At 43.3% G+C, this 24,506-nt stretch overlaps 1 protein-coding gene across 3 annotated transcripts in view; it reads right to left on the reverse strand.

Annotated features, from left to right (window-relative positions):
• NUP153 (nucleoporin 153) overlaps positions 1-24,506 on the reverse strand; it is a 55,296-nt gene that overhangs the window by 13,167 nt on the left and 17,623 nt on the right. For 2 of the 3 annotated variants that reach the window (XM_075416893.1, XM_075416892.1), the window contains exons 3-15: positions 23,772-24,020; positions 22,454-22,593; positions 22,243-22,371; positions 19,377-19,493; positions 19,205-19,249; positions 19,053-19,106; positions 14,457-14,603; positions 13,649-13,701; positions 11,052-11,184; positions 9,300-9,437; positions 8,438-8,530; positions 8,109-8,199; positions 7,705-7,821 (exon numbers count right to left, since the gene is read on the reverse strand). In XM_075416893.1, the coding sequence (XP_075273008.1) occupies positions 7,705-7,821; positions 8,109-8,199; positions 8,438-8,530; positions 9,300-9,437; positions 11,052-11,184; positions 13,649-13,701; positions 14,457-14,603; positions 19,053-19,106; positions 19,205-19,249; positions 19,377-19,493; positions 22,243-22,371; positions 22,454-22,593; positions 23,772-24,020 (1,506 nt within the window). The remainder of the gene's footprint in view (positions 1-7,704; positions 7,822-8,108; positions 8,200-8,437; positions 8,531-9,299; positions 9,438-11,051; positions 11,185-13,648; positions 13,702-14,456; positions 14,604-19,052; positions 19,107-19,204; positions 19,250-19,376; positions 19,494-22,242; positions 22,372-22,453; positions 22,594-23,771; positions 24,021-24,506) is intronic. The other variant, XM_075416894.1, reaches the window with a different exon arrangement.

A 24,506-nucleotide genomic window follows, 5' to 3' on the forward strand; every position in this document is an offset into this window, starting at 1 on the left:
CCCCCACCAGAACCCAGCGTGAGGGCACATGGTATGGAATACCTGGCTCTCTTTGGCCAGGTGGGGTCAGCCCACCCGCCTGTGCCCCTTCCTGGATCCCAGTGAAAATTAACCCTGTCCTGGCCAAACCCAGGACATTATCCACCCCTTATTCCATACCATCTACGTCATGCCCCAGGTCCCCCATTGTCCAGTTGATCACCACCACTTCTCCTGTCTCCAGATATCATTCCCTCAGTCTATGGATCATCACTCTAAAGTGTCCGTTGAGTTCATTTAATCCATGACTTCGGGCTCCATCTGTCGTAACGGTCTTCCGTGGCAGGAGAGGCGATGTGTGGTGATGGGCGGTCACTTGCTGCATCCGGAGCTCACGGCTGATGTATCTGGTGCAGCCCGTGCCCACAGTCTGCAGGAGATGTTGATCTTGATGAAGTTGCTGGGTGCCAGTTGTTGAAAACCAGGTCCAGTCCCATCATCGCTGTGCTCTGCTAGGTTTTCATCAAAAAGTCCATCCTTCTTTAATCTGGATGATTCTTACTATGATACTACTGGTATAACATATAACAATTATAACAGTGATAACAGACAGTGACAGGGTTATTTAACAATTAACTTTATACAATTTATTTATGGACTATTCTCACCCAAAATCAAATCCTCATGAGGTACACATCGGACTTCCCCATCCTTCCGCATCACCCACCAGGTACACCCAGGTCCTTGAGCAAAAGCAATCCCCCGGACGGGCTTGTCTTTGCCTGAGGCAGGACTAACCCAAACTGTCTTCCCTAACATGTTCCGCATGTGCACTACAGGGACTTTATCCCCTTCTGCGGGGCGCTGAGGTTTTGACTGGGCAGGACCAGCCCGGTTGGTGGACCCTTGGTGTTAACCAACCAGGTGGCCTTTGCTAAATGAGTATCCCAGTTTTTGAAAGTCCCACCCCCCATTGCCCTCAAAGTGGTTTTTAGCAGCCCATTGTACCACTCAATCTTTCCCGAGGCTGGTGCATGGTAGGGGACGTGATACACCCACTCGATACCGTGTTCTCTGGCCCAGGTGTCTATGAGGCTGTTGAGAAAGTGAGTCCCGTTGTACGACTCGATTCTTTCGGGAGTGCCATGTCGCCACAGGACTTGTTTTTCCAGGCCCAGGATGGTATTCCGGGCGGTGGCATGGGGCACAGGGTAAGTTTCCAGCCATCCGGTGGCGGCCTCCACCATTGTGAGCACATAGCGCTTGCCTTGGCGGGTTTGTGGCAGTGTGATGTAGTCAATCTGCCAAGCCTCCCCGTATTTATATTTTAGCCATCGTCCTCCATACCACTGAGGCTTTACCCGCTTGGCTTGCTTGATTGCAGCGCGTGTTTCACATTCATGGATAACCTGTGCGATGGTGTCCATGCTCAAGGCCACCCCTCGGTCATGAGCCCATCGGTATGTCGCGTCTCTTCCTTGGTGGCCCAAAGTGTCATGGGCCCACTGAGCTATAAACAGTTCACCCTTATGTTGCCAGTCCAGATCCACCTGAGCCACTTCAATCTTGGCAGCCTGATCCACCTGGTGGTTGTTTTGATTTTCCTCAGTGGCCTGACTCTTAGGGACATGAGCATCCACGTGATGGACTTTTACAGCCAACTGCTCCAGACGGGCAGCAATATCTTGCCACAATGGGGCAGCCCAGATAGGTTTGCCTCTGCGCTGCCAGTTGTTCTTCTTCCATTGCTGCAGCCACCCCCACAAGGCATTGGCCACCATCCAGGAGTCGGTGTAAAGATAGAGCACTGGCCACTTCTCTCGACTGGCAATGTCTAAAGCCAGCTGGATGGCTTTCACCTCGGCAAACGGGCTGCACTCACCTTCTCCCTCGGCAGTTTCCGCGACTTGTCGTGTAGGGCTCCATACAGCAGCCTTCCACCGCCGCTGCTTCCCCACAATGCGACAGGACCCATCTGTGAACAGGGCATACTGTTTCTTATCTTCTGGCAGCTGGTTATACAGTGGGGCCTCTTCAGCACGTGTCACCTCCTCCTCTGGTGATGCTCCAAAATCTTTGCCTTCTGGCCAGTCCATGATTACCTCCAGAATTCCTGGGCAACTGGGGTTTCCCATTCGGGCGCGCTGGGTGATCAGCGCGACCCACTTACTCCACGTAGCATCAGTGGCATGATGCGTAGAGGGGACCCTCTCTTTGAACATCCAGCCCAGGACCGGCAATCGTGGTGCTAGGAGGAGCTGTGCTTCAGTGCCGACCACTTCTGAAGCAGCTCGAACGCCTTCATATGCTGCCAGAATCTCTTTTTCAGTGGGAGCATAGCGGGCCTGGGATCCTTTGCATCCCCGGCTCCAAAACCCCAGGGGTCGACCTCGAGTCTCCCCTGGTGCCTTCTGCCAGAGACTCCAGGTTGGGCCATTCACCCCGGCTGCAGTGTAGAGCACATTTTTAGCATCTTGCCCTGACTGGACTGGACCAAGGGCTATGGCATGAACTATCTCCCGTTTAATCTGTTCAAATGCCTGTTGTTGCTCAGGGCCCCATTCAAAATCATTCTTCTTCTGGGTCACGTGGTACAGAGGACTCACAATTTGGCTGTAATTTGGGATACGCATCCTCCAAAAACCTACAACACCCAGGGAGGCCTGTGCTTCCTTTTTGCTGGTTGGTGGAGACATAGCTGCTATTTTGTTGATGACATCCATTGGGATTTGACGGCGCCCATCCTGCCATTTTATTCCCCAAAACTGGATCTCTTGTGCAGGTCCCTTGACTTTACTTCGCTTAATGGCGAAACCGGCTTTCAGAAGGATCTGAACTATTTTCTCTCCTTTCTCAAAAACTTCCTCCGCTGTGTCATCCCATACAATGATGTCACCGATGTACTGCAGATGTTCTGGGGCTTCACCCTTTTCCAGTACAGTCTGGATTAGACCATGGCAAATGGTGGGACTGTGTTTCCACCCCTGGGGCAGTCGATTCCAGGTGTACTGGATGCCCCTCCAGGTGAAAGCAAACTGTGGCCTGCACTCTGCTGCCAAAGGGATGGAGAAGAATGCATTAGCAATGTCATTTGTAGCACACCAATTGGCTGCCTTTGACTCCAGCTGATATTGAAGTTCTAACATGTCTGGCACGGCAGCACTCAGCGGTGGTGTGACTTCATTCAGGCCACGGTAGTCTATTGTCAGTCTCCACTCTCCAGTAGATTTTCTCACTGGCCATATGGGACTATTAAAGGGTGAGGAGTTTTGCTGATCACTCCTTGACTCTCCAGCTGGCGGATCAGATGAAGAATGGGGAGAACGGAGTCTTGGTTGGTACGATACTGTCGCCGGTGCACCGTTGTGGTCGCGATTGGCACCTGTTGTTCTTCAACCCTCAGCAACCCCACAACGGAAGGATCCTCTGAGAGACCAGGCACAATGGACAGCTGTTTAATTTCTTCCGTCTCCACAGCAGCTATGCCAAAAGCCCACCGATACCCCTTTGGGTCCTTGAAATACCCTCTCCTAAGATAGTCTATCCCAAGGATGCACGGAGCCTCGGGGCCAGTTACAATGGGGTGCTTCTGCCACTCCTGCCCAGTGAGGCTCACTTCAGCCTCCAATACACTCAGCTCTTGGGACCCCCCTGTCACTCCCAAAATGCAAATGGGCTCTGACCCTTGGAAGTCTGATAGCATTAAAGTACACTGTGCACCAGTGTCCACTAGAGCTTTATACTCTTGTGGATCTGACATGCCAGGCCACCGAATCCACACCGTCCAATAAACGCGGTTGTCCCTTTCCTCCACCTGGCTGGAGGCAGGGCCCCTCTCATCCTGGTCAGAGAATTTGCTGCTCACCTGCTGTAAAAATGACTTGGAGGTCCCTTCCAGAGGATCAGAATCAAGATCAAACTGTCTACCTGGTCTGGAGAGCTGGCTGCTGGAAACTGGAGCGGCATTTTTCCTAACAGAATCCCCTTTTGTGATTGTTTTACCTCGCAACTCACGCACTCGTGCCTCTAGACTTGAGGTGGGTTTTCCATCCCACTTCCTCATGTCCTCTCTGTGGTCACGCAGGTAAAACCACCGGGTGCCCTGGGGTGTATAGCCTCTGTACTCCCTCTCCTGAGCAGAGAAACGCTTGCCCCTAATAGCTGAGACACTGGCCCGTACAGGTGGGGAGTAGGACATACTCTTTTCTAGTCGCTTGACCAGTTTCTCCACAGCTGAGACAAAAGAGGAAGAGAGACTTTCCTCATATTGCCGGAGTCTGACAGCCACCTCATCCACTGTTGGTGCCTCTTTACTTTTCCAGTCTACTACTGCCAGTGAGTTGGCATATGAGGAGGGTGCGCTCCGCACAAACTTCCTCCACATGGATTGTGTGCACTGGACTTCATCTGGGTCTGTGGGTACCTACTCATCGTCTGTGTCACAGTAAACCAGCTCCCGCACAGCTAATTCCCTCAAGTACTGAATACCCCTTTCCATATTGGTCCACTTGCCAGGGTAGCATACAAAATCATCACTGAAGGGGTACCTCTCCCTCACCCCTGACAGAAGTCTCCTCCAGAGGCTGAGGACTTGTTCCTTTTTCCCAATGGCCTTGTAAATGCCCCCATCCCTGGCCAGGGATCCCAGCTGCTTGGCTTCCTTGCCCTCTAATTCCAAGCTGATGGCCCCGTTATCCCAGCACTGCAGCAGCCAGGTGTCAATGTGCTCGCCTGGGTGGCAGCTGAAATCTTTCCGCATGTCTCACAGCTCGCCCAGGGACAGGGACCGGGTGATGATCTCTGTCTCTATCTCCCGTGATGACCCTGGCTCATCGTCATCCCTCCCGGAGCGATCTGCTCTCTTTGCATCTTTCTTTAGTTTTACAGGGGCAACTGCTACCGGCACAGGTTGGTCACTGGGCTCAGCTGCGATGCCTGCAGCTGGAGCTGCGGCTGGAGCAGCTGCTGTGCCTGCCAGGGAAACCGAGGCAGACCCTGTGGCAGCGGCAGCGGTGGTGCCGGTCGGGGGGGGCTGTGACTGCCTGCTGGGCTGGAGGGGCTGCAGGGCCGGCTGGGGGGGCAGCGCCAGTCGAGGTGCCTGCCGCTTCGTTTCCTCCCCCTTCCCCTTTAGGGCACTGAACGGTGTTGAACAGGGCTCGGTAGGCGTGGGCCAGACCCCAGCACATTGCGGTGATCTGTGTCTCTCTGGAGTTCCCAGGGTGGCAGCACACTTTTTGCAGATATTTTACTAGACTGTCTGGATTCTGCACTTGCTCAGCGTCGAGTTTAAAATACACCGGAGGTGCCCACTGTCCTGGGTACTTGCCCATGCTGTCCCAAACACCCGGCCACTCACAGCTATCCGGCCCCGGGGCAGGTCTCTGCACGATGTTCTTAACGACTTGTTTAACCCTAAACAAAAGCTGAAACCCATTCAGGAGGCAGAACAAAAGGAGAGTGCTGGCCTGAGCATCCCACGGGTACTCGAAATCGAAATTCTCAAAAGCCGTTAGGACCAGCCTGAGGGAGAGAGGGGGGGCGAAAGAGTGGGGGAAGGTATCCCCTTCGGTTTTTCCCACAGATTGGGTTTGATTATTAACAAATTCTAAGACATAGGATCCGAGGTATGGAAATGACCGCAGTGCCGCATGCAAATACAAGCCTAATTTCATGCACAGTGATGTTATCATGTCATAAGTCGACATCATACAGTAAAATCATAATCCTGATCCTTTTCCCCGCGATGATGAACAGCACCACAGGGAACACGTACAGCAAGTACGGATTCAAAAACCAGAGCCATCTGATCAAAGTCAGAAACATTTTTACCAGCGACTGTTTAACTAACACAGTAAATGCATACAACAAATTTAACAAAATCTATGAAAGCTGTTTTAACACCCGCTGCTCAGCCCTCCCGTTATCCCCGCCCCACATTGGGCGCCAAATTTAATGTTATGGTTTGGCTGCAGCTGGCAACAAAAGCGCCACGCGGCCGCCCCTCCCCTCGCCGGGGTGCAGAGGAGAATGGAAAGAAACAGGCAGAAACTGGTGGGTCGGGATAAGGGCAGTTTAACAGAACAGCAAACAGAGAGAACAGCAACAACAACGATACAGAAAAGGGGAATACACAGAACAAACCACGTTCTCCCACACACCGCCACCGTGCACTCCCGAGCCACGAGAGAGTTCCCGCCGCCCCGCTTCCCCCCACCAGAACCCAGCATGATGGCACATGGTATGGAATACCCTGCTCTGTTTGGCCAGGTGGGGTCAGCCCCCCCCCCCCCCACTGTGCCCCTTCCTGGATTCTGGTGAAAATTAACCCTGTCCTGGCCAAACCCAGGACAATTTCCAAGAAAGTTTTAAATTCAAATCTTCACTGGTAGATACAAGAGTGAACAAACAGTACTGAAAGCTGGCTGTCCATCACAGACTACAAACAATCCAATTTAATTTTAAGACACCATGCCCAATCGAATCAGATTTCTAAAGCTATTTCTGCCATAGTAAATGACTCACGTTTACTTTAGTAGCTGTACAGCAGTTGGTACTTTGAGCAGCAATCCACATGGCATTTCCCCACAGATATTGAGTAATAAGCAAGTAATAAAAATGAAGACAACAGAACAATTGTTCTCTGTAAGCTTTGTTCAAAATGCACTGGACACAGGCCAACTGCCTATTTAAAGGTGCCACTTTTAACAGAAAGCAAGAATCACCAATATGGGAACACTAAAGAAAATGCTACGGCAATGCATCTTAAACAGCAGCACAAATTACTTGTGAAGCTAAAATGAAGAGGGCTTTTTTACTGTTATTATGTTGTTTTGGGGTTGGTATTTTTTATATCAGAAGTGGAGTCTTTGAACAGTGTGGATTTAGAACCTGCTTCTCTAAAAGTGATCAGGAAAATTAACATAATTTCACTCATAGGTCTTTCCTTAAACAAAACACAGCATGTTTTCTCTCACTTAGCTCCTTCCAATATAAAAAGGCACTGTCTTCTTAAAAAGTATATAGATTTGTCACTTCTAAAAAACCGTCAAGATGCAAATGAAGGCTTATCGAAAAAGATCAAATTCAACAAAGTGCTTTGCTTAAAACAAAAAACATCATCTACACACACACTTCATTAAACAGTTGAAAACAATTGCAATTACTTAAAAATAAAATTTAGAAAAGAGTTTTTAAAGTGAACCAGCCGACTTCTACTTAAAATTTACATTTGAATCCATAAGTAACCACTATAATTTTAGGCTAAAAGATTTGCAGCTTTAGGAATGAAACTGTCTTTACTGTTCTTAATTTCCAGAGATGGTGAAGGCAGGAGAGGAATGTTTGTAAAACATTTTACAATAATTTCCTTTCTAATTCCACAAATTTTATTAAAAATGAAACACTGGTTATTTGACTAACACTCTTTACACTTCATTTACAATTACATCCTAACACATCAAGGAGAAGCAATGCATCTGGTTTGAAGCTGCAGCTTTCCTTTCAGCAGTAAAAGCCACTTAGGACAGAAGGGGAAGATGAACCCTAACAGATGCAGCATTTAACATAATGTTCTCCTATGCTTGTATTTATAGCTAATATTGCATTAACTGTGACAAAGTGGGTTTTTATGTTGTTGTTGTGGTGGTGGGCTTTTTAAAAAATCAATGCCATTATATGCTAGCGTATTTTTTGCAGTATCTTTGTAAAAGGAGTTTATTATCTCACCAGGGCTTTTCAGAATGTCTAACACACTTCCTTCCTTTAGGAACTTCGCAGGTTTGGAGGGGCCATCATATTCTTCTTTTTCTTTCTTATTGCTGGTGCTGTTTACAGTGGTGGTATCTTTAAAAACAATCCAAAAAACACTTTTCACAAAGAAATCTACTTAAAATATATTCACATTTGCTACAAACAAGAATTTCCAAGTTTCATGCTTCTTACGTAAGAATCTTCGAAAGTCTACCTCATTTACAACAGTTTATAATTACAATTTGGTTAAAAGCAGATCTGTCACTGAAAACACATTTTACTTGGAATTACTAATATGCTCACAAAGGACAGATTTATTATTTAACACACAAAAAAGGCAAATCAGCACTTCATATCTGAAATGCTAAAATTTCTGTTACCTGGAGTCAGTAAGGACGTCACTGGTGTATCACTGGATCCAGAAAGCTCTGCTGATTTTACAACAGGAACACTAAATGTAAACCCAATCTGCTATGAAAAAGAAAGATTTTTCAGATTCTGAAACTAAAGAAACTTTAATCAAATTTCACACACAAATAATAATCTGAAATCCAGTCTTCAAACTTTTGGTATACATGCTGGATGACAAATTATAAGACATCAACCTATATACTTGTTTCCCCCACTGTCAGGGCAAATTCTACTTTATCATTTTGCAATATTCTACTAAAGCCTTGAGAAAAGGTTGAGCTTTACTTATTTTACTTACAGACAACGGAGGTAGCACTTCCGCCTCAGTAGATTTCACAATTGGAGATGAAAATCTGAACACAGGACTGCCAACATTACTTGCTGGTTGTACCTGTATTTTCAAAAGAATTAAGGTTTGTATCTAAAAGAAAAACACCCTGGTGAAACAATGGTAGCTGCCTGAATTCACTCTCACAGACATTCTGCAGTGATGTTGGGAAATTCGATGTTTGGTATTTAATCTAATCTACAGATTAGAGTTAGAATAAAATAAAACGAAGCTTGCAAGTGAGTGTATAGTACGATCAAAACCAAATCCCATAAGCCACGAGAAAAAACTGAGATGCTACTTGGATCTAAATATATTAAATATATGGAAAAGTAGACCAGGCAGCTTAAGAACCTTAAATTAACTCAGCTCAATTGTAGTCAGAGCTTCAGCAAGTACCTCAACGTGTTAAAGCAGGTATCTACTTCAAACCAAAGTATTTCAAGGACTCTGGAACAGGTGAATGTTTATTTTACTGCTATTCCACTTATTACACCCTAGGCTCATATTCTACACTAGGCTTATATGACCATTAATGCTATCTCTAATTTAATAACTTAACCCAGCATAAAATCCCAACAAAATCTCCACAGCATTTGAAGCAGTTATACAATCATGTTAACTAGGATGTTTGCAAAGTATAAGAAGGATAGAGGCCAAATCAAAAACTTTATGCCTCCCTCCATCTCCAGATCGGAATACAACCCTGATTTATTCAACAGGATATAAACTCACGTTGTTTAGTTTCATGAGCATCATGGAAGAAGTTAACATGCAACAAAGCAGATGTATACTCATAAAAAACTATTCACGATACACAACAAAGATTCACCTCGTTCATCACTGCTGTTGAAATGGTGCTTGGTGACGATGAGACAGGACTACTGGCGAGAAAACTAAAGTTGAACGAAGGCAGCGATGCAGTACTGATGGGTAGGGGTACTTTTGGTAGTACTGGTTCCTCCACTTCCTAGATGTAAATTTTAATTGTTGTAAATTTTAATTTTCCGCTTTCTTTAAAAAAAAGCTGTGAATTTTAATCCTCCTCTTTCTCTACAGAAGTCGTAAATTTTAGTTTTTCTCTTTTACAAGATATACTAGTTTCCTACCCTGTCCCATCCTTAATTTCTTAACAAAGTTAAATATAACAGAGATCTATAGATGAAGACAAAGCAAGTTTTCAAAAGGAATCCTAAGTTCCCCACCTCAGTCTGCCACATCATTTTAATTTATGGCAGGTCTGTTTCCATGTGATGCTACATTCATCACCTGTCCAGTAAAAATAATGAAAGTTAGCTCAAAACTGTTACCTATGCAGAACAGAGACAGGCACAGATCAGATTTATTTTTATTTTCTGTACTTTAGCTATTAAAGATCTAGAGAAACATCATCTTTCCCAATTAACCTCTCACCTCTTCAACTAAGAGTACACTTTCAAGACAAATGAGAAAGCGTTCCTCTTGCAAAATCAGGTAGGACAGCTGCCAAAGTTTCTGAAGTCACTACTGCAGTGAATTTGGAAACAGATAATGTCTGAAGGAGGCTGTGGGTTCCTTAGAGTACCAAAAGCCCCAAACCAAACCAAGCACAGAACGCCAAAGAAAACAAGCCTGACTAGCAGCACAGAAGCTCATACTCTGGTAAATCTAGCCTGTATCATGTATCAGAATGCAAATTTAAAATTCAGAAACCAGTGTACCTTAAAAACTTCTGGTCTTATCCTTGTCTTTTAAACGATTGGATTACCGAAATTAGATTAGTTCGGGTTCAAATGGGAATAGCCAATCTAATCACAATTTGCACCGTAGTGCCAAGATCTATCCAGAAGTGACTATGCAGAGATATAAGCTGCTACTACAGAAATTTCATTTATCCTACAGCTTACATCTTTCAGTTTTCATCTGAAGAGTCTATTGGACCTTGATATTCAGAACATTTGTATTACAGAAACACTCTCCAGTATTTACTATTTCTTCATTTAGCATCAGCCTGAAGACTGATTTATGCTTTTTATATTTAAGATCCAGTAGCAGCCAGCTTACCTAACATTCAATCAGAAAAATAATCTTTGGGATAGTCATGACCATAGTTTTACTACATGGACTTTTCCCATTAAAAAAAGAAAAAACCCTCTCCCAATGAATTTGATTAAGTGCCAAAAATTGTGAATTATCATTTAGCAGACATGCAGAACACTGTCTTCTGCTTCAGACTCTTGGCCTGTATCTTTCTACATGACTTAAATGTGGAATAACAAATTAAATAAACTTTGTTTACTTGCTTAGCACTTGTTTCAAACATCATTTCTTTATAAAAACTCTACAAAACTCCATCAAAATTGGTTCGTTCAACTGCTAATGAGCAACTTTATAGCATGGAGCATCTCCAAGATAATGTGACTAAATATTTCAAAAATATAAAACCAAAGTCGAGGCACTTGCAGATGAATAAATCGGAGCCTGCCCTGAAACGCACAAAACTGAAGTGGCATTATTATAAATTACTACGAGGCAATAAAACTGGCATACTTCACTAGTTACATCAGTAATCTCAGTGAGTGCAACTAACCTAAGAGTCCCTTACCTGTTGTTCTTGCCCAGGTTTTGATATATAGTGTACTCCTCTTTCCCGTCTCATCTTGCCGCCACCACCCACTCCTTCTCCTGAAGACAGACCGTTGGATGCAGGAGTACTGAATTTGGGGTAGGTCAAATTGCTGGCACAGAATAACAATGCACAGGTTGAGGAAGGGGAAAAAAAAAAAAAAAAAAAAAGAAAAAAATCAACCTATCAACTGATTGTTTCAAGGTATTATAGCCACTATTAGACCTAGAACTGACAACTTCTAATCACAAAAAACTGTTCCACAAATTGCTAAATGCTGGTAAACATGCGACGTTCTAAACAGCAAAAGCTGCATTAGTAAGAGCAGCAATAAGGACATGCATAAGAAACAGTCACAACATCCATAAGGGAACGATGACTAAGCCAGAAGACCTGAAATAGAAGAACTGATTTAGATGTTATTTTCTAATGTTTCCTTTTAATAGCCCAGACAGTGGAAATTTTGACTGCCAGTTCTCTGATTCTGTGATGAGCATGTATCTTTGCAGGGATATAAAAGAACAACTAAAAATATATACGGAGAGAGGGAGACAGTGCGCGCGCGAGCGCAGGCATGTGTGTGTGTGCACGTGCACATGAAATGCTGCCAGCCGCTCTTATGGAAAAGAGAGGCTTAGTGGCAAGATAATACGGCAAAAGCTTCGGAAGCAGCTCTGGCTTTCCTGGGGCCACCAGCAGAAGCAGCAGAGGTGTCTGGGTTTGCCAACATTCCAGAAGTCTTTTCAGACATGAATACAGATCCCTTTTGTAAGGCATACAAAGGCATTTCTCTGTTCATTACAAAAACCTAGATCCAAACCAGAAAGATTTCCTAATCCAAGTGGGAAGGGAAAAAAAAACCAACCCCCCCCAAAAATCAAAACAAACAAACAAAACCCCCAAATCCACACCACACTCCATAACAGAAGGGAAACTAGGGAATAACAGTAATAAAAAGCAGTATGGCATCAAAATGAAGTTATCCCTGGAAAAAATTACCATATCAAAGCTTATCCTGCAGCCAAGCAGTCAGTCATTACAAAAGCACATTTGATCACACTGGGCGACACCAGGTCAAGTTTCCAGAAGACTGAGGAAGAGAATTGGTCTAAACTTGTCAGATACTTACAAACAGTCTGCTCAGTGCTGCCACTGAGAGGAAGCCAGATCCTTAAGGCCATATGCTCAAACTTTTCTCTAATCCAAACTGACAATCAATTCAAATTTTGAAAAAAGACTTATGTCAAAATAGAGCTTTATTCAGATCATTACAGCCTGTCTATAATAGCCCATATTCCTCTCTTCTGTTAACACCTGTCAGCTAAGGGGCAAAGACAGTCTTCTGTCTTCAAACAAGTAAGTCCAACCTACAATTCTGACCCAGGTTTAAAAACTAAATAACCTTTGGTAGGCTGAACAGAGATGTGCCAAAGTATGGCAGGTTAGCTGCACGAGGGGACTCTAGCCCAGCTGCCCCTTATCAGTGTTGTGTTCCTGCTCCAGAACATGACACCCAACCAAGACTGGCTTTACAAAAGAATTTTAAAAAAACGGACAATCTACTCTACAGACAAAAGTAGAACATAGCAGTAAAATTTGTGAACCAAATAAAAAGCAGTATCCGTTTTCTGGATCTCTCTTCTACATGGAGGAGAAGAAAGGAGTTTTAAAAAAAAAAAAATTAGAATCGTTTGAAAACCCACAATTAAAACCTAACATCTATTTGCATCTATGCCAAAACCTTAGAGCCAATCTCTTACACCCCTGAAAAGGTGGTTGCTGTGAAGTCAAACTGTTAGATGCCAAAACAAAGGGTTGGTTGGGGTTTTTTTGCAAGACAAAGAATGCCCAAGGCAACCTAAGAATTGCTTGGAAGATAAACACAGACAACAAAATATGATTCCCTGCTACTGTTCTTTGAAAGGGACGAATCCTCCAAAAAAGGTATCCTTTGAATCCAAAGTGTCTTATTCAAGCATTACCCAGAAGACTACTTGCCCAGAAGGCAGTGCCATTAATATTACCTGGAGGTGAAGTCATTCTACCTAAACCAAACGAGCAATATAAGGCAAGACAATCTTCTCAAGAAGAAATACAATTATTAACTCTCCTGGAAATTTTGTGGTTGAGAGACAAGCTGGCATTTGGCCTCAGATGATTCTAAAGGGCTCCTGTTTTTCACACAAACTCACAGAGCAGGCTACTGACTTCGCCATGAAAGGAGCATTAAAACACGATCTTCCTCCAGGTTTTTGCTTTTTTTAAAAAAACCAAAAATTAAATACATTTCTGAACTGTAAGACACTTCACTTTATGAAAGAATAATTCCTTTAGGACAAAGCTTTCAGACTTCAAGCAGTTAAATAATTAGCTGAAACTAACAGCTGCCCGCCTAGTGAACATCAAGATGCACAAATGGTTAAACTCTCTCATAATATAATTTTTTCACTGTATTTTCCATTCCCTTTACTGAGAACTGTTACCGTCCTTCCAAAACACGACAGGCATGCAGACTGTAGTGACAAATGAGAGAGCTTTCTTCTTTCAAATGTTTTATATTAATAGATTTGTCATACCTTTCAGATGGTTTTACTCGCTGTTCTGCAGGAAAACTCTTCTCACTCACGCCCTGCAAGTTAAGTTTGATTTATTTCAAGGTTTATCTGGATGTGTTTATAAACCACATACAAAGCAAAGACAACCAACCACAGATGTTTTGTGTTGGGTTTTATCATTTATGCCTAAATATTACACTATACCTAAATATTATACTAAATATGCCTCATCTACTTCAGCTTGCTCCCTAACCACTATGACTATTCACTTTGATCTCCAGCCTAAAAGGCCCATAGATTTAACACCTGGTCATTTTTACATTCAGATTGATACTGGAAACATGTGTGTGTTTTTCTGAAAGAGATGCCAATCTTGTTTCAAGGAAAGTTTATCAGGGAATCCATCTACATCAAAGTGATCAGAATGGGTATTTGTCAGAAACCTCACTCAGAGCCCATAGCTCACCTGAAAGAGTTTATACACAACATTAGCATGTTCCATCAGCAACAGCTTTGTATACAGGAACATACGAAAAGGAAAATGTTTCTGTATTATAACATTCTTTTACTGAGAACGGCCTGACCCAATGGTGGTGGCATCACCACCACGTTCTGAAAATAACTACCAGCCACTTACTGTTACAAAAATACAATTAAATCCATAAAACCTCAATGTATCTCTTTCACAATGGTTCCCACTGTCTTAAAGCTTACCTCAAACATACCATTGGTACTCTTTGGCAAGAAAGAGCACCTTTGTAGATTAACTGGTTAGAGACATTCCAATCTTGTAAACAGCAGCCAGATAAGGACCAGAAAATTTACTTACTTTGTGCTTTGTATCTACCCTCTGGTGAAATCTGCTGGAATCAGTAGCCGGCGTCAGGGATGGTTTAAAATACTGGGTCCGACTCGCTGACAGAGAGATTGCCTTTGGCGTCATGAGTTTCTGGACAGGTGGATGCTGCGATTCCATCTTTGAAAGAGAAGCAGCAACCAATTTATCCTTGCATCCACCCAAATTACCACAGCATTTACTGATTAAAAAAGTTACAGAATTATAAACCTCCCACCCATCTCAACACCCAGTGAAAATTATTTGGAAGTGCTGAAAGCATTTAGCTTGCAGAGGGAAATCACCAGAAAACCAGTTATGAAATCCAAAAAGCTACAGAAGTAGCCAAAGTCTGACTTAACCCTATTTCAAAATTTCACTATTAACTTGATAGAAAAAATAATTCATAATCAAAATAACTCATGTTACTATAATACACTCCCAACTTTTCCTCTCCTCTGCCCACACTGTGATATTTTTTCACTGGCTTAATCCATTAATTTAACACTGAAAGTGTTCAGAAGCTAATTGTACAGATTTCTGGGTTTCATTTTTCCTACATTTTCCTCCTTTGAAGTTATACTTTCAAACAAGAAAAAAAAGAAATAATTTAAAAATAGTCTCGTTCATTAAAATACATTCCAGTGTTTCAGATTTGCATTAGATGCACTTAAAAGCACTGGTTTGACTTTCCTTGTCAAAGCATTTTCACAGACAAGAGTTAATTTTTAACAGAAAGCACTGTACATTCTGCAAAACTGACTTAACTGAATCGTGAAACAAGAAAGACCCCAAAAAGCTACAAGATTTACGAAAGGCTCCATCTGCAGTCTTAAGGATGAGAAGAATCAGACTTTGGATGCACGCTATTATTTAAATCAGTATCATCAGAAAACTGTGTTTACAACACAACTTTAATTTCACAGTATCTCCCAACTCTTGGTAATAAAATTCATGCTGTCCTATCTCTCAGGTGAATAAAAGTACTTGATTCTAAAAATTATTATAGTCATTTCAAAACCTTGAGTAAAATGTGGTTTACTGAAGTTCAAAAACCCGTTTTGAGTGAAGGATGGTCCACTGCTGTTTTTAAATGTAAATAGAACTGGAATTGGAATAGAATCGTTGAGTCGGAAAGGACCTACAACAATCATCTAGTCCAACTGCCTGACCACTTCAGGGCTGACCAAAAGATAAAGTATGTTATTAAAAATGCCCCAAACACTGACAGGCTTAGGGCATCGACCACCTCTCTAGGAAGCCTGTTCCAGGGTTTGACCACCCCCTCTGTAAAGAAATGATTCCTGATGCCCAGTCTGAACCTTCCCCTGACTGATGCAGCTTTGAGCCACATGTCCTGGCACTGGATACCAGGGAGAAGAGATCAGCATCTCCGTCTCCACTTCCCCTCCTCAGGAACCTGGAGAGAGCAATGAGGTTGCCCCTCCACCTCCTTCTCTCCAAACTGGACAAAACCAGTGTCCTCGCTCCTCACGGGACATGCCTTCCAGCCCAGTCACCATCTTTGTTGCCCTCCTCTGGACACATTGAAGGCCCTTGAGATCCTTCTAAAATTGCAGGGCCCAGAACGTCACACAGTACTTGAGGTGAGGCCACACCAACGCTGAACACAGCGGGATATCCCCTCTTTTGACCGGCTGGCTGTGCTGTGTTGGACGCACCCCAGGACACCATTGCCCTCCTGGCTGCCAGGCCTGCTGCCAACTCACACTGAGCCTGCTGCCAACCGGCACCCCCAGCTCCCTTTCGGCAGGGCTGCTCTCCAGCCGCTCCTCCCCCAGTTTATACTTGTGCCCAGCATTACTCCGTCCTAGGTGCAGAATCGTAGTAGATTAGTTTGGGTTGGAAGGGACCTGTAGAGGTCATCTAGTCCAACCCCTTTGCCATTGGCAGGGACATCTTCAACTCAGTCAGGTTGCTCAGAGCCCCATCCAGCCTGGCCTTGAATGCTTCCAGGGATGGGGCCTCCACTATCTCTCTGGGCAACCCGTTCCAGTGTTTCACCAGCCTCACTGGAGAAAAACCTCTTCCTTATATCCAGTCTAAATCTCCCCTCCTTTAGTTTAAACCATTACTCCTTGTCCTGTAACAACAGGCCTTGCTAGAAAGATTGTCTCCACCTTTCCTATAACCACCCTTTAAGTACTGAAAGGCTGCTATAAAATCTCCCCGCAGCCTTCTCTTCTCCAGGCTGAACAGCCCCAACTCTCTCAGCCTGTCATCACAGGACAGGTGCTCCAGCCCTCGGATCATTGCTGTGGCCCTCCTTTGGACCTGCTCCAACAGCTCCACATCTTTCCTGGTCTGAGGGCTCCAGAGCTGGACACTGGACTCCAGGTGGGGTCTCACGAGCAGAGCAGAGGGGCAGAATCACGTCCCTCAACCTGCTGGCCACGCTGCTGGGGACACAGCCCAGGTTGGGCTTCTGGGCTGTGAGAGCACATTGGTGGCTCACGTGCAGCTTTTCATCCATCAGGATCCCAAAGTCCTTCTTGGCAGGGCTGCTCGCAATCCCAGCCTATCTTCATAGCAGGGGTTGCCCCAAACCAGGTGCAGGACCTTGCACTTGGCCTTGTTGACCCTCATGAGGTTCACACAGGCCCACTTCTCCAGCTTGTCCAGGTCTCTCTGGATGGCATCCCGTCTCTCAGGTATGTGGACCGCACCACTCGGCTTGGTGTCATCTGCAAACTTGCTGAGGGTATACTCAATCCCACTGTCATTGACGAAGATCTAGCATTTGTTCTTGTCCAATTTCTTGTCATTGATGACTGCCCAATGCTCCAATCAATTTAGATCCCTCTGCAAGACCTCTTGTCCCTCGAGAGAGTCGACAGCACCTCCCAGTTTCGTATCATCAGCAAACTTAATAATGGTGCATTCAACTCCTGCCTCCAGATCACTGATAAAATTGTTGAACAGAGCCAGCCCTGGAGTTGCGCCCTGAGGAACACCACTGGTGACCAGTCACCAGCCAGATGCAGCCCCATTCACCGCAACGATTTGAGTCCTGCTGTTCAGACAGTTCTTCAGCCAGTGCGCCATCTACCTGCTCATCCCACAGCTGGAACATTTGTCCAGAGGGATGCTGTGAGCAACAGTATCAAAAGCCTTATTAAAATCCAGAAAACTTACATCCACTGCCTGCCCTTCACCAACTAGGCAGGTGACCTTATCGCAGAAGGGTATCAAATTAGCTAGACAGGAATGTACAATGAAAAAAATAAAAGTCACCCAGGTAGATGCTTAATACACTAAGAGCAATTCTGTCTGGTGAAGATCATCAAAACAAGAAAAATACCACAAAAAATACCTGCAAAAGCTTTGCCTGAGTGCTCAAGTGTTCTGCCAACCACACATTTGCTTTAGCACGAAAACACCCAACCCTCTCCTTGGCACACACAACCCTCTTCTGCCCTTCTCATCAAGGGCTACCCTTCTCCTGCCAGACTTTATGAATTCTAGTATTATGAGTAGACAATTTCTCTACTTTTACCCAGTGACAGCTGTGTGCAACATTCGCTTTCTGACTGACGTCAGGCTCTATGCTGCAAGTCTGGTAGATCTTTCTTAATGCCTCATCACAGGTGGAGTTCCACAGTTAACTGAGAATCCATACCAGCTTTGTTCACAACTATTTGGATAATATTTATGGTAAAGAAAGTGTATGTTCTACTTTTCAACATTCTTGTAATTCAGCATATGGGGAAAGATGGTATAGGAAATCCAAGATGTTTGTAAACTCTGAAGTGACTGTAAAATTAATTATACTTCTAATCAAGGGATTAGCATAGAAACTTCTTGAGACATTCTGTCCATTTTCTCACTAAAGCAACTGAAAAGTTTGCATGTAAGAAAACCATACCTCTCCTCCTTCGTTTGCCTGATCTTAAAGTAGCCTTTTGTGGGTTTTACAATTTAAATAAACTCAATGACACTGCAAATTAAAGCAATTAAAAAACATTACTAGTTTTAATTTTTTTTAAATGAACGAAATAATTATTTACCACAGCACTATCACCAGTGCAGTGCTACCTCCAGATAGGAATTTAGGAACATAAGGTTACACAAGTGACAACATTTAACAATTTGCCTTCTCCTTACTTTGAGCAGTAATAAAAACCGTAAGTATTATTTTTCTGCTTGAAATGAACACAGAAATCTGCATAAGGTCCACATGATCAGTCAAATAGTATTTTTCTATTTCTGATCATTTCTGCAAAGAGAAAGCTTTCCTAAACAGAAAGGTTAACATGCAACTTAATCCCATGTTGCAGGACAAGATAAAAGTACTTTGTGTGTTCTAAAGAAGTTGACCTTGATTGACATATCAAGATACCACCATACAAAGATAATGTAATTCTTGAGTAATCGTCAGTCCTTCATCTAGCGTGGGTAGAAAAGACATTTTTAGCAATTTTCATACAGCCAAGACAGCGATATTTCATATAATGCTAATATTAACTTGAAATCATGCGTACGCTGTCTTTGAGGTTTGTGACAATTCTTCTAATAGCTATAAAGCATAGGAAGTTACCTATCTCAGCTTACGATGTTACTGGTTCTTACCTGTTTTCGTTTGGATTGGAAGCCAGTAATAGTCAGCACACTCCTGTCCACAGGCTAGGGGGGGAAAAAAAGCCCAAATATTAGAGGATGATTTTTTTTCCCAAGACAGGGTTCCATCCAACAAAAACACGGAGGTTTTGTGATCAACTTACAGAAGACAGTGGACTAGAAACAGAAGATGGAATCCTTTTAGCATCCTGTTGAAAAAACAGTACAGCAAATTAAACTGGGCACTACGTAAGAAAGATCTTCATCCTACATTGGCACATTTACTATGTTTTGCAAACAGATGAAATAAAACACATTAAAAGAAGTGCCATTTACCGCCAAAGGACTTGACATCTTCTCCAATGACTGCAAGATGCGCCGCGCTGTGGTACTTGTCACACCATAGGATTGCACACTTGCTTGTTTAGCTTTCATTTGTCTTCTTACTGGCGGCTGAAAAATTAGCATTGTAAATGTTATGATGCTTGATTTTGAATTAAACATGCATGTACTTTATGCCCTATGGCTACACTGATGATATAAGCAACGCTCTCGTGATGACAGAGAAAAATGCACTCACTGGACACTCAAGCTGTGACGAAAATATACTTTACTGACTTTATATAAGTTTAAGTGGGGCCCCATACATCTTGCACACCAGATAAAGCAACAAAAGAAATACTTAAATGTAAAAGGTCATAAAAGGGAAGGTGTTAGGCCTGTAGGGTCTCTGAATCAGTAATCAGGAAAACAGAACTGAAGGAAAGGCTTATGCTTCAGCAAGTATTTTCAGTAATAAAACAGACCTCAAGAGTTTCACAATGGTGTTAAGTGTACCATCTTAAAACCAGTATATACAATCCTCATCAGGAATTTCTAGTTTTACTTCTCTCGTTTCCTCTCTTCCCCTAAGATTACCGTTTACTGCAGGTCTTTTTAGTCTGTTTAAAAAGATAAAGATCTGATTTAAACTGTAACAGATCTAAACATATTACACTGAAGAAGTAAACTGTTTTATTTGCACAACATGACTTTGAATACAATTTTTAAAAAACCTTATTTCGGAGTGACTTTTTTTTTTTTAAATTATGTTAAACGCCTCACGTAACCACGTCATGCGTACCACGCTGCTGTGTGAAGACAGGAAGTAGACCATAGAGCATGTAAAAAACACAAGCGAAACTCGCTGTAATCCACATTGCAGAGCAACAAGCAAGCTAGTCTGTCCTCTAAAAGCCTAGTGTTTTGGTTTCTCTTTTCAGCAGAATTCACATTTATTTTGTAAAAAGTAAAACTGACCAAAGAGGGCTCCCAGCTTACAGGAAGTTTTGAGTTTTCTGAAGTTTTATTTAACACCAAGTCAGAACAAACCACAAGTTTTCAAGGTTTCCCCAAAGCAGGAACTTGTAGGTCCCCTTGCTCCATGGTAGAAAAGGGCTGCCAGAACAGGTTGAGCAAACTCTGATTTTCAGTTCCTTAAACGAAGTTCCTTTTGACTTGTGATTTTTATTTCTTTTTTAAATAAAGGTCACCGACTTAAACGCATTCCAATCAAACCAGATTTTATTGACTTCCGTTCAGATTCACCTCCAGCTACTGAGAGTTGTCAGCATTTTTAATTTGCTGGTTCATTCTAGAACATGAAGAACTCTTAGGGGCAAGTAACTCTTTTCAACAACTGTCTGAATGACTTAAAATAGCATTTTATTGTTTATCGTGAGGTTGCATTTAGGACGGCATGCCTTGCTCTAGGTAACAGCAGAACAAAGGATCAGCAAAGTTGCCTTTTAGATAGATACTACTGTAGTAAAGAGTGCACAGTTTTATACAATACATTCATAGCATGAGTGTAGGCATGCTTGTGTAAGATCTATAGACAAGTAGCATGCAGGTAGTTTTTGCTACTATAAACACAAGTTTTCAAAGTTATGCCATCATTGTTTTCATTTACATGTTATTTTAACATAATACAGAGGCAGACAGTGGCAGAAAATGGGTATTTTTTTAAAGACTTAACAGAAGAAATCCCAACCACAGACAACTAAGAACCTAAGATGCTACTGTCATTCTTGTGCATTACAACAAGTATTTCTACATAAATGGTTAACAAATATTTTAAATAGAAATTGCTCTTTTCTACTCTTGTAGGCTGTGTATTGGGTTTGTGTGGCAAGGGGTGGAATGTATTTGGTCTGCGTGGCAAGGTTTTGGTAGCAGGAGGGGGTTGCAAGAGTGGCTCCTGTGAGAAGCTTCTAGAAGATTCCCCAATGTCCAACAGAGCCAATGCCAGCCGGCTCCACGAGGAACCCGCCGCTGGCCAAGGCCAAGCCCATCAGTGACAGTGGCGGCACCTCTGGGATAACTTGTTCAAGAACGGGCAGAAAACTGCAGCGCAATAGAGCAGTGGAATATGTGAGAGAAACAACGCTGCAGACACCAAGGTCAGTGCAGAAGGAGGGGAGGAGGTGCCCCAAGTGCCAGAGCAGAGATTCCCCTGCAGCCCATGATGAAGATCATGGTGAGTCAGGCTGTGCCCCTGCAGCCCATGGAGGTCCACGGTGGAGCAGATACCCACCTGCAGCCCATGGAGGACCCCATGCTGGAGCAGGCGGATGTGCCCAGAGGAGGCTGTGACCCAGTGGAGAGCCCGCGCTGGAGCAGGCTCCTGGCAGGACCTGTGGCCCCAGGGAGAGCGAAGCCCACACTGGAGCAGGGGAAGAGTGTGAGGAGGACGGAGCAGCAGAGCTAACATGTGATGAACTGACCGCAACCCCCACTCTCTGTCCCCCCATGCTGCTCAGGGGCAGGAGGTAGAGAATTCAGGAGTGAAGTCAAGCCCAGAAAGAAAGGAGGGGTGGGGGGAAGGTGTTCTAAGATTAACTTCTAATTTCTCAGATTTGATTGGCAGTAAATTCCTAATTTCCCCAAGTCGAGTTTTGCCCATGACGGTAACTGCCAAGTGATCTCCCTGTCCTCACCCTGACCAACCAGCCTTTCGCTGTGTTTCCTCTCCCCTGTCCAGCTGAGGAGGGGGAGTGACAGAGTGGCTTTGGTGGGCACCTGGCATCCAGCCAGGCTAAACAAGAGGAGAAACAGGAACTCCTGACACATTTTCAGCTCCCTGCTCACAGCTCTTTTGGCAGTGCTATCCCTCCTGTATTTCAATTACATTTTCTCTCACACCCCACTGCGACTCTCATACCTGATAAGGAGCAATTCGTGCTTTTGTCTCCCTTGCTGCTGCAGCTGCACCCCCATAAGTGGTCTTTCCAGGGTAAAACGGAGAATCCCCAAGCTGGCTTGTCTTAAACACAGAAATGTTCCCAAGTGACTACAGAAAGGTATTATGGTAAGCGGTTAGTAAAATGGCTACACATTCAAATTGATTATGATTAATACTGTGCAGTACTTACAGGAGAGGGAGATCCGAAAGCAGATAAATTGAACGCAGGTTTTTTAGAGCTAGCTGCAGGATGCTGTGAGAGGGAATGAGATCTTTCAGCCTCTGTGGACCAGAGCAGTGGTGCTGAAGTATTTTTTGAAACTGTGACATCTGCCAAAATGACACATGCTACATGTAAATACCTTGTGTACACAGAGAACTTTAATATTAAAGATCACACTAACTCCAGAGTTCTTCAATACAGAAAAACAGGTCTTACAGAATGAAAAAGTCCCCTAACACTCATTTTCTCCAGCACTCTAACATTCAGAGTCCTTCAAACAGTTTCACATATGGTATGAAATCCAAGTATCAACTCTGAACTTGAAATCTGTTCACGGAACTGCAAATACTGCAAATACGTTACCTTTCAGTAATCTTTCAAAAGCATGCACAACAAGTTAACAGCATGCTTCCATTGCAGAGCAATTTTATTTTTTCTTCTTTCATGGTAAAATAAAACGGAACTGCATAAACACTGGTGCATCTATAATGATACAAAGTTTTTCCTATGTTGGTAAAGGGTTGGAGGCCAGCACAGATCAGAACTGCACATGTTTTAAGCGTCAAAAATCCCCCAAAGGCTGAACTAACAGAGTTAATGACCTGTTTTCCATATATGTTTTATGGAGACTCTAAGAAACTCAGGTTATACTGCTAAACCCTGGCAACATCGACTGAATTGTAAAAATACCTTCTCCAGAGAACCTGCTGAGCATACCTCAATCCCCATTTATATGGGGGACTACGAAAAGCTGCAAACCTGCTGTTTGCCCTTTCTCAGTGAGATCACCTAGGTCCCCATCAACATCAATACGATGTTCATTTTTTTTTTTTTACTTTGCAGTGGTATACATCCCTTACTGAATTCAGCAAAAGACATGACAGTATTGACAATTGATGTCTTCTACCAAGAAAGGCCAAAAACGCAGTCCAAAACTTGTTCAGTCAGAATAGTTCCTTCATTGACTCCTGGTGAAAACACAGGACAAAATATTGTGTTTCTGCTTGTCACCTTCAGTTCCTACTATCCCAAGTTCAAGATTTACAGATAACCCAGCTACAAGTGTGTTCATCAGCACCGACTCTTCGTAACGTCAAGGTCTCATAAACGTATTCCAAAGTATGGTTATGTTAAAAAGGGGACAGAATTACGTATTTCTAAAATACTAAAAATTAAATTTAATTCTAACATCCAAAGCTGTCATTCACCTATGGGCGCTGCGGAATATTAAAGAACGCAAAGTAATTCATGTTACCAAAAATCAATTAGAGAACATGAAAGTTACCTTTATCAGACGCTCTAGAGGAGAAGCCACTGGTTGTTGAGATGTTATCATCATCATGCTGAGAGGTAGAATCTTTTATTTCTTTTACAAGAGGCAGCCCAGGACTGCCGATGCCAAGTGAAGAAGATGTAGAGGGTTGACAATGTGGTACCGCAGAATCCAACATGGTACAGTTCAAATGGCTCCGATGAAGAGAGGGCCTTGTTAACACGTCTGAGAAGTTCAAGGCAGATCTACTCGTGGATGGTTCTAAACAAGAACAGGGAGACAATTCGCTTTCCTATAGGCAAGCTCACAGAAGCCAAAATCTGTTTTCTATCAACAGTCATGCTATTGCCAAGTTCTAAGCACAAAAATAGAGAAGCCGAATTTAACTTCTTCCTCATCCAGATAGGGTTTCATCTAACTGATTAAAAGACCAACACTGTTTGCAATATCAAGTATTCATGTCACGTTAAGAAGTAGTTAACAATGAGGTTTTACAACACCAGATTCTGACCCCATCCTTAGGTGCTCTAACACTGTGTCTTTCACCAAATCAAACGTATTAAATTCTTATTCTGCAGATAAAGTTTGCAATAAGCTTTCAAAAATCTGCTATTACATGGCAAGTTACAGAAAACTCTGCAGTTTATATATCTTGTAACAAAGATGATGTTAAACTGAATACACAACATGAAAATGTGTATTTGCAGAGATTTTGGGGGTTTTGTTTGTTTTGGTGTTGTCATCCCT

Source organism: Opisthocomus hoazin, chromosome 3, assembly GCF_030867145.1.
Source record: "Opisthocomus hoazin isolate bOpiHoa1 chromosome 3, bOpiHoa1.hap1, whole genome shotgun sequence".
NCBI lineage: Eukaryota > Metazoa > Chordata > Aves > Opisthocomiformes > Opisthocomidae > Opisthocomus > Opisthocomus hoazin.